Source organism: Rutilus rutilus, assembly GCF_951802725.1.
Source record: "Rutilus rutilus genome assembly, chromosome: 11".
NCBI lineage: Eukaryota > Metazoa > Chordata > Actinopteri > Cypriniformes > Leuciscidae > Rutilus > Rutilus rutilus.
In genome coordinates, this window is record NC_140216.1 from 5,208,837 (window position 1) to 5,225,537 (window position 16,701).

Below are 16,701 nucleotides of genomic sequence, written 5' to 3' on the forward strand. Positions count from 1 at the left end.
TTGTACAGCAAATCTACGCAACCCACCAAAAGCAGCCTGGATTCTCATGCACTTTTGGATCACTTCTGCAGATGGCATATATTTCAGAAAGGCCTATAAATATGTTTTATTAGATGATAAAAGGCCAAGGAAAGCCCATTCACTTTGTTTAATGCAAAAATGGTTGGAGGTCTTGCAGAAGAAGCATAGCAATAGATTAAAGTATGCTTACTTAACACTTAAAAGATGTAAAAATTGTACAACAATCAGTCAGATGAATGATCTGAGACATTTGCCTGCAGTTCTGTAAATCCAATTTCATGAGCAATGCGGTGCACATGATGTTTGCTTGAACAGGATCCTAATCGCTTTCATGGGACAATCCCAGCTGCCTCCATTTTTACAATAACTCCATTTGATATAAAGGAAGAGGCCGCAATCGATTTCATCCCACCCAGTATCGCTAGATTACAGTTTGCATGCATCGTAGTGTCAAGCACAGCTTCTGACTGTGCATGAGCTGAAATAAAAGCAATCTAGGCTCATTAGAAAAGCAAGCCTGTACCTATATTTTTTAAATGACTCCAAAAACATACCTATACTTACAATTCACAGCAGTTTCCAGCTGAAATGAACATTACTGGCAGTAAAACACCAACTTTTATTTTTTTTTCACACAAATTTGTTAAATTAGGATTATAATCATAAATCAATATGTAAATTATGATTATACTATTACCATATTAACATGTGCATCACAACCACCTCCGTATGAATGCTTTTCTGATGTAGAAAACTTGCTCAGAAGCTCACCTGGTTTTGCACTTGCAATGTGGAGCGCTCAAGTACAAGTCCTCTGAAATGCGTGTCATGATAGAAGAGCTCAAAGCTCAAAGACTTCTAGGGGCAAATGCTCTCTCTTTTTTTACACTTACCTTGCTTTTTTTGACACTTTCGGTTAGGTTCAGTGTCAGATTTAGTGTAGGAAAGTGTGTCAAAAACATGCCAAAAGCAACGTAACAGGCACATTTTCCAATGAGCCTGGGTTGGGGAAAAAGGCATCTAATGCACCCAAAAAGCCAAACGGGGAGAATGAAACGTTACTGTGTATTGTGTTTGTGCTTTAGGCTGTCAATCAGAGATGGACAAAAGCAGCAGAGAGAACCAGAGTCATTCTAACAAACAACAATGCTGCGGACCCATGAGATTTGTAGGGTCAGGCTAATCTCCACCTCTCGGGGCACCCGATGGGTGGTCCATTCAGCGCTCGGTCGCTGTGTGTCAGAGGTGTAAAGACCACCTGAAAAACATACTTGAGTAAAAGTAGATACCTTACAGCAAAAATGACTCCCAAGTCACCAATTCCAATACCACTTGAGTAAAAGTTTTAGAGTATCTAATTTAAAAGTACTTTACTCATACTAGTTTTCAACACCAAAGAGACATGCAGTGAAAAACAAGAAACAGCTGATTTGTGAGGAGAGCAATCACGTTTATTTTCTAAAATCACAATAAAACTGAACACCTCAAAAATCGCAATCAATCAAGTTCAACATAACAGCCTCTTAAACGTCTACAAACACTCAAGTCTCAGTTAAACTCAAGTGCTCAAAATGAGCACAAGTAATCCAATATCCTTCAAAAATGTTTCTACAATATAACAGATAAATAAAATAATGCTAAGTAAAATGAAATGGACGTGCTACACCTGCGATTCACAACTACCTGCTAATGCACTCAATATTCATCTAAAGTCGCCTTGTTGACAAGTTTGGGTAAACAAGGGCAAAAAGCACAAGATACAGAACCTTCAATGCCCTGTAGATGGTGCTATCACTTCTTTTGTAGCAGAAATAAACTGCTGCAGAAAAAGTTAGGTGCCACGCACCAAATGTAACGAGTAATTGCATTATTCATCACAAACGTATAGGAGTAAACAGTACATATAGGCCCTGTTTACACCTGGTATTAATATGTGTTTTGGTCTATCGGATCACAAGTGGACGATAAATACAGGTGTAAATGGGGTCTAAAACGTTTTGAGATTGTCCACTTTCGACCTCTTACAGAGGTAGTTTTTCGATCCGGATTGCTTTCGTAGTGTCGGCGCTCATGTGGTCGAATGTGTTTGAACAGCCACAAAAGACCGCCTACTGACCTAATGCGTACGTATTTTGGGAAGTGCGCTAGCCAAACGGGATTTAAACTTTGTCGGCTAAAGACCCAAGTTTGGTTTGAAGACAAAAACATACCAAGCACAATGTTCTCTCACCATTCCTGATTTCTAACACACAATCTTGCGGCTGTCAGAGTTGAAATGAAAGCTGATGCTCTCAGGGCGCGTTCATATGTAAATTGCGCAATCTTATTTTGTCCATTAGAATGAAAAATCTGAAAAAGCCCTTACATTTACCTGCCCATAGACCCTCCCTTCGAAGAAATCAGGACAGAAGTGGTTGAAAGTGGACAAAAGAGATTAAAACACCAGGTGTAAACGTGAATGTCACCCTTGTCCACTTGTGATCCGATCGACCAAAACACATTAATACCGGGTGTAAACAGGGCCATACTTATTCAAAAAGTAGAGAGTAAAACTTGCTAATATATTTGAAAACCTACAAAGTAGCCAAAAAAATACTTAAGCACAGTAATTACATTACTGAAATACTTTTACCACCGCTCTATGTTTCTCATCTGCATGGCGAGAGCAGAGGGGGAAGCCACTAAAGCGGAGTTTCACAATCCCCATTAACTTCTTTAACAACAATGATAAAAAGTATATTAGCATATCCTGTAAACCGCTGTGAAATACATACATGTAACATTAGGTAAGAAGTGACAAACACCGCACTCTACAAAAAAACTCTGAGGGGATATTCCTTTAAGTTTTTATGCAAAACAGATATCATTTACTTCAGACAAACTGCCTGATTCGACCTCTCTGCATTCAGAACGGTAGTCTGTTTTGAATCATCGTAATTCCGCATGAGTTCTGGTGGGCAGTTATGACTCAGCCAACCATGTTTGGTCCATTCAGCACTTCTCAAGTCTTCTAATGTACAGTTTATGGCAGCATGGCAAACTAGAAGCTAACATTGAGTGTTGTCATAGAATGAGGAGCCAAAAGCCATAACAGCACGTCTGCTTTTGCATACACAATAACGACATTCCTGTAACTGCCAAGAGAGAGGAAATGGATTTTTTTTAGCTGCTTGAAGGGCGGGTGATAGGGGGATTCCAGGCACAGGAACATTAATCCGGAGAGCCAGAGAGTCCATGATCACTGTAAGCACCCCCCCTGCCTTATCTATCGGCCGTTTTTTTTGGTTTCTCAGTATGTGTGGGGTGGGGTGGGGTGAAACGGAGGGGATATTTTCTAGTGGTAGATTCCCAGGTGAACTCACAGAGAATCACCCGCCCAACGATTTAACAGCCAGAAGCCCTTTTTTAAAGAACTGAGACAACATTTTTTTGCTCAGCAACTAAAACCACGAAACCACAGCTAACAGAAGGCGCTGGCAGTCATTCAGAATCTGCAAACTGAATGAGATGTGAAAAAAAGTGTGTTAATGTCGCAAACTCTTCCATTCCCTTTTGCATGCAATATGGCCATGGCAACGACTATAATTAGATAGATAGAAATTCAATATTCACTGCAAACATCTTGGCTAAATGTAAAGAATGTGATTAATCAGCCATGTAAATATGCAATATATATATTTTTTAAACACTGATTTAACTTGCACAAGATCTCTAAGCAAAAACAAAAAGACACACAATGTCTGTTCAAAGCCTATGTGCAATCTTTTGACATCAGAGTCGTCCTCAAGAGAACGTGACTTCAAAGAGTGGCAGAAGGGAATTGACGGGACTCAATCGCAGTCCATTTCATCTCAGCTTAAGCCACTTTGTGAGGCCAAAGACATAGGACAGCATCCGCAGGGATCACCTTACACATTATACACTCGCTTTCAGCCACATGTCTGATGGGTGGCCTTTCAGTGCTACCACATCTGATTGGACATCATCCATATCTGTCTCAAGGGATCTATTTGTCTGTATGATGGCATGTTACACTCCTAAAGCTAACAAAAGGACATCAGATACATCGAAGATGTCAATAATGTACTACAGTAGACAATGAGAAATGTTTGCAGTATGTCATCCGCGTACTTGAAAGGGGAATTAAGGAACCGAGGGATGGAACGGTGGAAAAAGATGACACTTACACATTGGGTCTCATCCATTAATAATTGCACAAGTTACATACTTTTGTAGAAAATGTCACAGACAAAAAGCATACAAATATATCTACATACTGTGTTTAGATATATATTGGTCCTCACTAGTTACAATGTTAAAATGCACGTTTCTGTGATGGGTAGGTTTAGGGGTAGGGGTTGGGTTTGGCGATTAAAAAATATCATTAACCTGATATAAAATCAATGGAAGTCTGTGCAATGTCCTCACTTCTATAGTGAAACGTGTGTGTGTGTGTGTGTGTGTGTGTAAGCATTTTTATGGCATCCTATCAAATTTAACAAATAGCACTGCTTCATTCACTATGGCAGACACTTGTGCATCCCAGTTACTCACCACAGAAGTAAGAGCCATCTGAAAGCTGTAGATCCGCGCCAGACCAAAATCAGCCAACTTGATCTGTCCTCCACTGGTGACTAGAATGTTTTGAGGCTTAAGATCTCGATGAACCACACGGTGAGAGTGAAGGAAATCCAGACCCTGCAGCAGCTGGTACATCATATCCTGTCAAAACACAAACAGAAGACCTGAGCAATTCCAAACATATTATTCGCAAAAAATATTTTAATAACCTGAAGTGGATAATAAAAAAAAAAAACAACGTTTATTGTTTAATGTCTAATATATGCATGTGGAGGTGAAAAAAGTGAGCATGTCCCTTTAAAGTTCAAGTTTGGCAGATGTTGATAACCAACATGACGGCAGAGCAGGAAAGACACGCTGCCGTAAGGCTCCATCCCTGTAGGCCTCTGCTTCCCTGCAGCTGTCCCGGGATCACAGCTAATTGTGAATAGCCTCGTTCTGCCAATATAAAATCAGACCATGATTCTGAAACTGAAGAGGTGGTGGGGAAAAGACAGCAACCTAACTGCCATTTCCTTTGGGAGAAATTGTCAATATTGGCCGTGGAAGGTCAAACTGACAAATAGATAAGAAAAAAAGGGAGCTGTGTATAAGAAGGGAAGAGAAAAAGAAGTAGGGTTGGAGTGCCGAGCGGGGAGCATTTGCTCACAGTTGCTGCTTGACTTGTTCCAAAGCAAAGGTATCAAGCGGTGGCAGCCTACCCCTGAGAAACCCGCTGCCAAGACCTCACAAGTGACATGGATCTGAGCCCACAGCACTGTTCATTCCCCAACCAGCTGGTGAGTGATTAAAACCACTGAAACAATGGGGTGCACACTCAAGCGAAAAACTGCAAACGGCGCGAGTCAGACCGGGCGAGGGGAAGGGGACGGAGGTCCTCACAATGTGTGCGCCGGAGGCCTGCACAAGGGAACGCGCGTGTGTTAGAGTCAGGCAGCCATCATAAACAAGGAGCCTTTCTGAATACCCATCCAGCCATGACCTCTTAGACCTTCAGGCACAGGCAGTTATTCCGGGAGCTCCTAAAACGGCATCGCCCCCTACCAGCTCCTCTGTCTTGGCCTAAAATGGCCCACGGTTGGCCCACTTTTGCTCAAGACAAAAGTGAAAAGAAAAAAGGAAAGGTACACAACCACCTCAGAAGTGTGACCCGAGGATAAACACTCATATCGTCTCCTCCAAATACTTAAGTACCATAAATGGACATGTTATCTAATTATCATGACAAACGCAGTCTGTGTGCATTTTCAGCACTGTTTATTGGGGGGAAAATCTGCAGATTATGTCATTTAAATGACTAAAGTAGTGGCTGAATTTAATATTATATAATAAATATGCACTGCTTTTCAAATGTTTGGGGTCAAAGAAATGAATGCTTTTATTCAGCAAGGATGTAAAAGTGACAGTGAATTCACTGATAAAATTACAAAAGATTTCTCTCTCAAATAAACTTAAAATAAAATACAATTTCTCTATCAAAGAATCCTGAAAAAAAATCTTCACGTTTTCCACAAAAATGTTAAGCAGCACAACTGTTTTCAACAATGAAAATTATAAATGTTACTCGAGCAGCGTGACACTGAAGACTGGAGTAATGCCATCACTGGAATAAATTACATTTTAAAATATATTAAAATAGACAGCAGTTGTAGTATCTTTTCATAATATTACTGTATTTTTTATCAAATAAATGCAGTCTTGGTGAGCAAAAGACAAATTTTTTGACTCAAAGCTTTTGAACGTTAGAAATAATTCATAAGTATATTTAGCCATAATGTATGAACATGCAAATGAAAGCCGTTTGAATTCTGGAGAATTCTGCGGGTGAAGATTCCTCAATTTTTAACAGTAAGGGTTATTATTTTTATTATAATTGTATTATTGTTATTTTAAGTGATCTGCGTTAGAGATACTCTGGAAAGCACTTTAGTTAAGTTGAAAAATCAAGCTTGATTTACCTGTCACACAATGTCAATATGATCTCAAAAGGAGTAACCTGACAGGTGGAATCTGAACGCTTCTTTGGAGACGGTTCTTTGTTGTAACATGCTATTCACACAACAGAGGCACTGTCATTTACAATCAAAAAATTAGTGCCATAAATTAAAAACCAACACTACCAACCTTGAAATAACCAGGCTTTCTTGAGAGGCATTCAGAATCGAAACAAAAGAAAGATTTGATAGCACCTGTCCTAAAGTACCTCTTCTCGGAAAAAGGGAGGAAAATAAAGGAGAGGAGGAAAGATTGGGAAAAAAAAAACCTCCCCGAAACCAGCAGTCAAAACAGAGCTTCCAGAAGGCACCCCCCTTTCTCATGCTAATTCATGAGAGGCAGCCATATTGTTTATTGTACCCCGGCACAATGCAGGACATCTGCCAGTTAGCGTTAGTGTAATTCCTTCCCCATGCTTCATTAGGCTCTCCTTTATGGGCCAGAGACAGGCTTCGGGAAGGCGCGGGGCCGGAGAGCCTAGCCGCACTCCCCAACGCAGGGCCAGCCGCTTGATCTCCTTCCAGCTCATTTGATTCCCGGGGCCTCTCTCATCAATTAGCATGCGGTGGGTCTGAAATGGGGCAGGAGTGGGCAGTTTGGGGGCTGGAATGGGGTGGAGGCTGGGACCTCTGCAATCTGGTGTCCCGAGGAGGGTGGTGAATAAGGTTGCCGGGCATCTTTGGGAGGGCCGCACAGTCTGCAACTGATGTCGGTTATCTGATGTCTGTGTGGCCTGACAAAATGAAATCTCACTAATGCATATTCACGAGCTCTTAGGTTAAAATATTCTGACTCTGGAAGGTGTATTGCATAAATTAACTGTAAATGGTCATTTATAAAAAAAAAAAAAAAAAAACGATCATCATATCTGTTAAAGTCCTTTAAATTTTAATGTAATGAGAGAAGACATTTTTCAGTTTTTATATAAATGTTTTATATAATTGATAGAAAACTGTAAAAACTGAAAAAAAAACTGTAAAAACTGTAACATTGCTAAATAATTAACTTTTCTATTTTAATATATTTTATAATGGAATTTCTTCCAGTGATGTTAAAGCTGAATTTTCTGCATCATTACTCAGTCACATGATCCTTCAGAAATCATTCTAATATGCTGATTTGCTGCTCAAGAAACGTTGTGAACAGTTGTGCAGCCTAATATTTTTGGTGGAGATGATACTTTTTTGGATTATTTGATGAACAGAAAATTCAAAAGAGCAGAATTTATTAGAAATGGAAATGATTTGTAACAATGTAAAATTCATTACTGTCTCTTTTGATCAATTTAAAGCATCCTTGCTGAATAAGAGTATTCATTTAAAAAAATCGTACTCACCCCAAACTTTTGAATGGTACTATATATAATGTATATAAATAAAACAATTCAAATTATAACCATTTTTCAACCAAAATTTAATTAAAAAAAAGCTATAAATAATTTATATATAACAGATTGTCAATGGGGAAGATGTAAATAAACCGCACATTTACCTCTAACATGCAAACCAGAGACTCAAACCAAGTCTGCGTTATGTTCAAAAGTCCCTCTCGATACATGATCCTTCCTTACCGATACACAAAACTTGCAAAGGAAACCCCTTAGGTGTCACTTTTTAACTTATGAAATGTTTCATAGCTTCTGTTTCTATTTCAATTTGGCACGAATGACAAAGAGAGAGATACGGTTCGTTCCAGCACTCAATGTAAGATGTCCTAGAGGGAGAGGTAGCGAAATATGATGAATGGATTTGTAAGACTAGCACGTGGGAAAAAGTCTAAATAGATTACAGGAGAGTAGATGATCAGGACAATAAAATCCAACGTTTCCGCTCAAACCTTTCCGGATGAACGTAAGAGGACACTGACACGCAGCAGGATTATTTCTTGACTAAGGAAAATGATATCTGGCCTGAATGACTTAAGTGCACAGGTTTATACTAGTGAAAGGCTGAGAGGGAGGCCACTACACACGAACACAAACCCTTTGCATGCACACATACACTGAAGCAACATTCCTCTGGCCAATCTTTGGTGAAAGCCAGAGCTGAATGAAAATAGAGGCACACAGGCACCCAGCCCTTTAATTAGAAGCCCATCCACCACATGCACTGCCCATCAAAAGGACAAGACTCTGTGATCTGAGGGAGCTCCATCCTTCATCTGCTGACTTAAAAGGCCAAAAACGCTCATTTTTGCTCACAGGCCTCAAAGTAAAAACATTTTTTTTATAAAACAGCTGTTTGAAAAAGATACAGAGATTGGAAAGAAAATCTGCTATATGTAACACAAGTTAATTGATGCAGCTTTTAAATTCAAGTTGCCCTCACTTTGCAGCTCATTCTTTTTATTTACAGCTTAAAGGGTTAGTTCACCCAAAAATGAAAATTGTTTCGTAATTACTTTCATCATGCCGTTCCAAATCCGTAAGACTTTCATTCGTCTTCGAAACACAAATGAAGATCTTTTTGATGAAATCTGAGAGCTTTCTGTTCCTCCATTGACAGCTACGCAACTACCACTGTGACGCTTTAAAAAGTTCATAAAGAGACTGTAAAACTAATCCTTATGAATTGAGCGGTTTAGTCCAAAATTTTCTGAAGAGGCATGATCGCTTTATATGATGAACAGATCTAATTAGGCTTTTATTCGCAAATAAACATTTATCACTTCACACATCAGATCTGATAAACGGAAGCTCAAACATGTTCGTTTGATGTAGCTCGCTTGTTAGCTGCAAAGCTGTCAATGCAGGGACAGAAAGCTCTCAGATTTCATCAAAAAGATCTTCATTTGTGTTCTGAAGATGAACCAAACTCTCACGGGTTTGGAACGACGTGAGGGTGAGTGATTAATGATAGAATTTTTGGGTGAACTATCCCTTCAATGTCAATAGCTATACGTTTGTGGATTTACTTTTGCGCAAATTGGAATATTGCATGAAACATTTGCGAATAAAGAAGCATTTTCATCCCATGCGTTTAAGAGAACAAAACCGTCACTTCCTAAGAAGTTGACGCAAAATATCTGTAATGAAAATGGAAGTTGCTGCAATCATAAATGACTCGCGTCTCAGAGCGTGCAGACAAAACGCAATAAACAAAGTTGTGTTATCTTGCGTTCGGATGCCTGGTGTTTGGGAATGCAACCATGCGAGACACATCCAGTGATCCCAACAAGCAGAACAGTTTTTGTTCTGCCACATCGAGGGATTTATTTGTAAAATCCTAGTATATGTTCATGTCTTATCAAAAAAAAAAAAAAAAATGCACATGTTTTTTTATGCACATTTTTAGAATTCATGTGCATGTTGGCGTTTCCATCCAGCGTTTTTTAATGTGATATACCAAAATGCACAACAATTTAGCTGGATAGAGAAACAGCTCATGTGAAATATTATTTGCAACCCGTTTTACTTCCGCAATCAGACTTATTTAAGAGTAAAACTGTATAATAAAATGTAAGAGGACATTATTTTATCCATCACAGTTGACATACTAGAATGTGGTTGAGGGGAGTTAAAAAGAGGGATCAGCAGAAAAGGAAAGTCGTTTTAGAGGCAGAGCAAATTATTACATTTTCATTGAAATAATATAAAACAATATGAATAACGCACAATGAGACAAACAGGATTAATTTGGATTTCATGTTGAACTTAACCATTACAGTGCTAGGCTAAAAGCATCAGGTTACAGTTTCTTTGCCTGATCGTAAGTGTTGCGATGAATCTGCTGGTGTGAATGTACCTTTATGGTTTCAGGTGGCACCCCTGGATCAGGTGCTTTCTCCAAATATGTGGTTAAATCTTGGTCCACGTGTTCAAAGACCAAAGTTAGTTTGGTTTCCCGGTCAGTCCTGGAAACTGTGCATACGTCAAACAACCTAGAGGAGGGAAGGGCATAATCAAGAACACTTTCATTAAAAGCTGTTTGAGTGACAAGTATTTCAAGTATCAATTTTCATATAATACATATGAAGTATGCACATTTTGAACTTTAATGAAGAGTTTAACAGAGCTGAAACCCTAAAAAAAAAAAATGTAAAAAAAGACAACCTGACACAGTCCTCAAGCTGACATTGGCAAGACAATGCAAGAGGGCCAAAACCCAAAAATGACGACAGGGATGCATGCTTTCTCACAAGATAATATATTTGACAGAAGGGGAGATGTTCTCTAATTGCTTGACATCACTTGCAAAGATAATGAATTACCCCTGACTTTTAGTGAAAGACAAAGTCAAATATCCTTAATCTGCGAAAAGATTCTTTCATGGTAAGTTACCCGATCCCATGACATCATAAACTCAACTTCTCCAGGAAACACTTCTGCTGGAATCCAGATTGTGCCTCCACAATGAAGCCTCTTAACCAACAAAACATATGGCATGAATAATATTCTCATTATAAGCATTGAGAAGTTGCCTGCACTTTCACAGCGTTCCAAACACACGGCCCTACAGGAGTCCCTACATCCTTTAATACTGTTTAAAGTAAGTTTCTTGCATTCTCTTCCCCACTTTGCACTCAACCAAAATACCTGTTCTATAGATCCTGCATTTACTTTATGCACTCAAAAATACATTAGGGTCCAAAAGTCTGGAACCCCAATGAAAGAACAGTTGTAAGTGGATCAAAATGCTTCAGATTCTGTACTTTTATCTAGGTCACTAATCAAATAAGAAAATGTATGACACTGATCATGTTCTTCCATTGAACCTCAAGATACTTATTGGATCATTTCAAATCATGCTGGAGAACATGATCATCAGGTTTTTGACAAGTTCATGCAGCTCAAACGCTACTGTCAGTAATGCAAAGGGGGAAAACAAACTGACAAAGCAATATGAAAAAGATCCATCTGCATCCATGGACAAATTACAAACCACCAAAATGTGCATTTGCAATCCAGACCTTGTCTGGTCTAGTCAAAAGAACGAAGTGCACATGTTCAGCAGCTTTTAGTGCACAGTGCTCCATGGCAAGGTTAAGGCCTTGAGTTAGGCCAGCCAATGACGTGAGTTTTGTCATCAATTGAACGAAGTAGATAAGCCCTTCAAACCGAGCCATCAATCCATTAGCTGCAAGATCTCCGGTGTTTTTCCACCTACCCATTTTGACATTTATAAGCTACCTAGCAAAAAAAAAAAAAGATCAACACACATTACCAAAACAATGGAAGACGACCTTGATGCCAGACGCAGACAATGAGGAATTAAAATGCATCTATTCGCTGTCAAGAAAGACGGCCGACTGCTCACAGATATTTGCGCATCAATGGTTTCACATCTGCACATAAAGGTCAACAATGGGTATCGTTTCAGTTGACCAGGAAAGGTGAATTGTCAGAGAGGTGCATGCGTCAATGGTTCCATTTGCATTTGACAATCTAATTATCAAAACAATGAGACCCGCATAGCTGTTCCTTGAAGACATCCTCATCCTAAATGTTTCGGTTGACTAGATGATCTTTTGCAGAGATGCTTAGCTTTTTGAATATGTTTATACTTTGGAAAGATCACTCATTTCATCATCATCATGGCTAGTGATTGACATTTGGTTACATCAGGGGCCAATGCTGATAATATTTACAGAGATTTGTAGAAATGCTTAGATTAAAAGTAACATTATCATATTTTCTCAATTTTATAAAAAAAATCTGAAAACTACTCATTGCTCTTGATTGGCTTGAGTTAGCATGACTATCATCCAATGCCAGCAATCTCAAATTGGCCAATATATCAATTCATTACGATTTCGAATTGAATTGCAAGTTCCCCACAATTGAGCTATTTCAGTACCTGAAAAAACCCAGTGGGCATATTGCTCCACAGCAAAGTAAGCTGATGGAGTTGAATACAGCAAATGTACGCAGTTCAATTGGAAAAAAGTGTCTTGATTTTCTTGAAGTTCTTAGGGGATCTCCCTTAAACAAGGGTCGATGAGGGCAAAATGATGTGACAGGAAATAATGGGTGTGAAATGCCTACACACCAGAGATCGCTTCAGCAAAGCGTTTTATGGATAGGAACGTGTGACAGCTGCCACCCTATCTTGCCTATTACCGGATCTCCTGCTGACATGACCAACAGTACTTAAAGTCGGCATGAAACGGAAGTTGCGATAGTCTTTCTTCCCTATACTGTGATGAATATCTGAGGGAAACGGCTTCTTGAACAAGAAAAAATGTTGGACAGGACTTGATTTTGTCCATTGGGGATTGATGGATCATTGTGGTTTGGTTAGACACCATACTGAATTTAACTCGGATGAAAACGAGGCTGTGGCGAATAAACTTGATCACTTAATTTTCACAACTCACAACTTTCAAAACTGTTTTATGGAGTTTTTGTCGTCTCAAAGTTTTTTTTTCTTTTTTCGAAAAGACGTTTCTAAATATATGCTGTTAAACAACAGTACAATCAACTGAACTGAACTTCAATCTGGCGCTACCATGATTACGTTCTATTGCTGTGATGTCATGTGAGTGACAGGTTGTCCCGCCCTTGCGCCGTTAGAGAAGAGAAGAGAAGAAAAGTCATTGCAGGTGGGAAGGGACGTTTTTTTGATGAAAGATTATGAGGGTATAGGAATTTTAAAGAAACACTGATGTGTACATATAAATCATTTAAAATAAATACTGCAATATTCCAACAAAAAAAATAAGAATGGTTAATGGTGATTTCATGGCGAATTTAATGTAACCTATCTAAACATATTCAACTACTGGTAGGGACAGGATTTCGAGTGAAATAACCTCTGATATCAGGTCAGCAATCATATTTAATATTGTGGGCATAGAAAAAGGTGCAGGAAATGAAACTTCTGATATGAGGAATAATGTTATTTTTTTATTATAACACCAAGCTTTTCTTAACAACAACATTCTGGATCCGATCAATGTCTTCTGCCTCAGTTCTTCAATCACTGGTTTGTTTTTAAAAACGATCCTTGAAGAGTGAAAAGGTTTATAGATCTCTTTCAAACACTGGTAAAAACTGCTTTCAGTTTTTCAACTATGGGTAGGTTGGTACACTTTCCGTCAGGTCAGGTGGTACAACTACAGTATCCTATATACATACAACTATTCAGTTGCACCGCCTGACATAATCAAAAATTTAATTTAAACATTTCGAAATAAATATATGCATTACATCCGTTTTGAAAATAGTTTTAAAAAACACTTTTTTGAAGCTTTATTTGTCAGTGACCCATATATATCAGGATTGTCTCCTTGCAATATGTCCAACTTCCAAACAAACCTACACCCTAGCAGGAAACACATATAACAAGAGGAAGTATGTGAAGTTATCATCTATAAACAAAACAAATCAGGACCCCCCGCCCGCCCCCCCCCGTTCTTACCTGACCACATTGGGATGCTCAAAGGACTCCAGTTGCCTCAGCACCGCCACCTCGCGGATAGTTGACAGCGGCATTCCCTCTTCCTCGGTCTGCACCCGAACTCTTTTCAGGGCTACAAAGCGGCCTCCGTTCTTCAAATCCCGTGCTTTGTACACCTTTCCGTATGCACCTTCGCCGATCTCAGCCACCGGCTCATATTGTTGGGTTGAGCTCTCTTTGTCCATTTTTTTTTTCTCACACGGCGAGGTACTGCGGGGAATCCCGAAATGTGACGAGCGCGCGGATATTTCACAAAGGCATTATTGGGAGAGCGGCGCTGGCACGTGCACTGCCTGTAGAGCGCGAGCACAAAAGGAGGCAGAGGTAAACACCAATGTGATCAGAGTTAAATCAAATCTTATCTCTGCACTTAAGATAACAGATATATTGATCTTAAACCATAAATACAACATACACAAAGCTAGCTTAGCCGCTTTTATGGCCTATAACATCAAGGAAAGTTCAGTTATCAACATCTGGAGTTCACAGCAATAAAGAATGTGGGTGAATGATGATATCCCGGATGATATAAAGGAGAAAACGTCTAGTTTCTATGAGAAAAGGTCTAGTTAAAGCACATGTGTAAAATTCTTAGAATTTCAACCTTTGTAGACTATTTCAAACATTTTATTCCATGCTACAAAGCATCATAAGCTAATGACGTCAAGTGGTGTAACCATCAAGCAAAAACATATACTTTGCAGCTTGAATAGCCTATATGTTTTGTGATTGTATACAACTTAACTGTTTTCAAAGAGTTCTATTTTTCAAGTGTTCTTTTTTTCACTATTTTTTTTTATTTATTTTTTTGTCAAGAATATGGAAAAGTTATTTATGTTACTCAATTTGACTTGAACAAAACATGATTTTTCAATATTAAACATGTAAACATGAAGGTCAGTATTATATTTTTATTAAAAATAAATGACCTTGTCACAGTTATGCGGGTCTTCAGAAGACTTCACAGTAACAGTTTCCTGTTTTATAGTTTTTCATGTCACATGACAACAAAATGGCTTCCTGCATGCTGGTTAGACCACATTGACAGACAGTTTAAATATATATATATATATATATATATATATATATATATTATATATTATATATAAAATTATAATAATTATAAAATAATAATAATAAACCTATACTTTAGAAACAATGTTAAATAAATAATTAAAAATACTTAAGACAAGTAAAATTGTTGACTTTTCACCAGAAGTTACACCACCCTGACGTTAAGCTCTACAGAAATATGTAAAAATGATTTAAAAAATAAAAATCACGTGTATATAAATAACATATTTAAATCAAAATAATATCACCACAGCGTTCAATTCAGAAGTTGAAAACGTTCAAAGAAAAAAAAAATCTATTCAATTCATGATTTGCATTTTAAATTATTTTTTAATAACTTCACGTCTTCACGTCACTAACACATAATTACTCGATAACCTTTGCGTCAACACATATGCTTAATATAACTCGTTTCCGTACAGTAAGCGATTGACTCTAGCACGTGCGCACATTGCCAATAAACTATAAACGATTTGAGTTTTCTAATGACAAGTATTGCTCTTCTTTGTGCCGCACAGTCTTGAGCACGTGGTTGTCTACTGATTGCATTGTTTAGCTGTGCATATCAATAAACGCTGGAAATAAAGCGTCTACTTTTACTTCCACGCTCTAATAAACCATATTGCATGCAAAATCCCCAGATGTACAAACGCGCAATGAACGTACAAATAATTGAAGCAACGCAAGTGAATAGGAGTTTGTCCAGCATAGTTACCCCGTTTGTTAGCCTATATTCCGCCCGGAGAGTCGCGTCATTCATAAACTTCAGTAACTTTCCCAGCGTCTCCTCCACACGCATCACAGCTCGTGCAGTGTCCTCGCAACGGGCCACACAGGTAGACGGATGGTGCACGCGCTAAGCCCCATCTCCCAGCAGTACCACACACACCACTGCAACTGCAGATCAAGTGAAAGATCGTCCTATCAGTCCCTCAAGAAAGCAGAGTGGATCAAAAAGTTACTGATTTTCATCGATCTGCTGCGACCGTCCTCCTTCCCCCTTTATGTTTTTCCCGTCTATGCAGGAATATGCAGCGTGTGCGTGTGCGTGTGTGTGCTCGGTCTCCTCCTCGCTTTCCCACGCTGGCTGAATGTGCCTTGACCCCCTTCAGAGCAGTTTGACACAGAGCAGGAGCGTTTCCGCATTCCTCACCGACTACAAAGACTAACCGCCTCCTCTTGCTTTCTCCCTGCCTGCTCGCTCCTTCACCATTCATACTGCTTTTTTGTTTTTGTCTCGGTGTCAAAACGGGATCACCGCGGGGGAAAGAGCTGGGACGCGGAAAGGTTATTGGATGCATCTTAGAAACTTAGTGAGGCAACATAATATCTCTTCTTACTTATGCATACAGTAAATTTTCCTTATCAATAACTGCATTACTTAAGTCGCATCTTGTAAGCATTGGTTTTCCTTAACGTGTTAAATCACGGTTGTTAAAAATAAAGTTATTGCACTGCTGATTGATAAGCTGAGATCTCTTGCAGTGCAAAAATGCTACTGTAAATTTGTTTATTAGTTAATATTTTCACTATGTATACAGCTACTATAAATAGAATTGTTGTGTGAAAGAAAATTGATGGTAAATAATATAAATTATTTTAGCAGATATGCACATTTATTGTGTTTTATGTT

At 38.7% G+C, this 16,701-nt stretch overlaps 1 protein-coding gene across 1 annotated transcript in view; it reads right to left on the reverse strand.

The window, feature by feature from the left end:
- The window catches only part of cdk6 (cyclin dependent kinase 6), a 42,544-nt gene extending 26,286 nt beyond the window's left edge, over window positions 1–16,258 (reverse strand). The window contains exons 1-4 of the mRNA XM_084422605.1: window positions 15,784–16,258; window positions 13,956–14,287; window positions 10,341–10,476; window positions 4,576–4,743 (exon numbers count right to left, since the gene is read on the reverse strand). Of these exons, the coding sequence (XP_084278731.1) occupies window positions 4,576–4,743; window positions 10,341–10,476; window positions 13,956–14,179 (528 nt within the window). The 5' untranslated portion in view covers window positions 14,180–14,287; window positions 15,784–16,258. The remainder of the gene's footprint in view (window positions 1–4,575; window positions 4,744–10,340; window positions 10,477–13,955; window positions 14,288–15,783) is intronic.
- Between the last annotated feature and the right edge of the window lie 443 nt (window positions 16,259–16,701).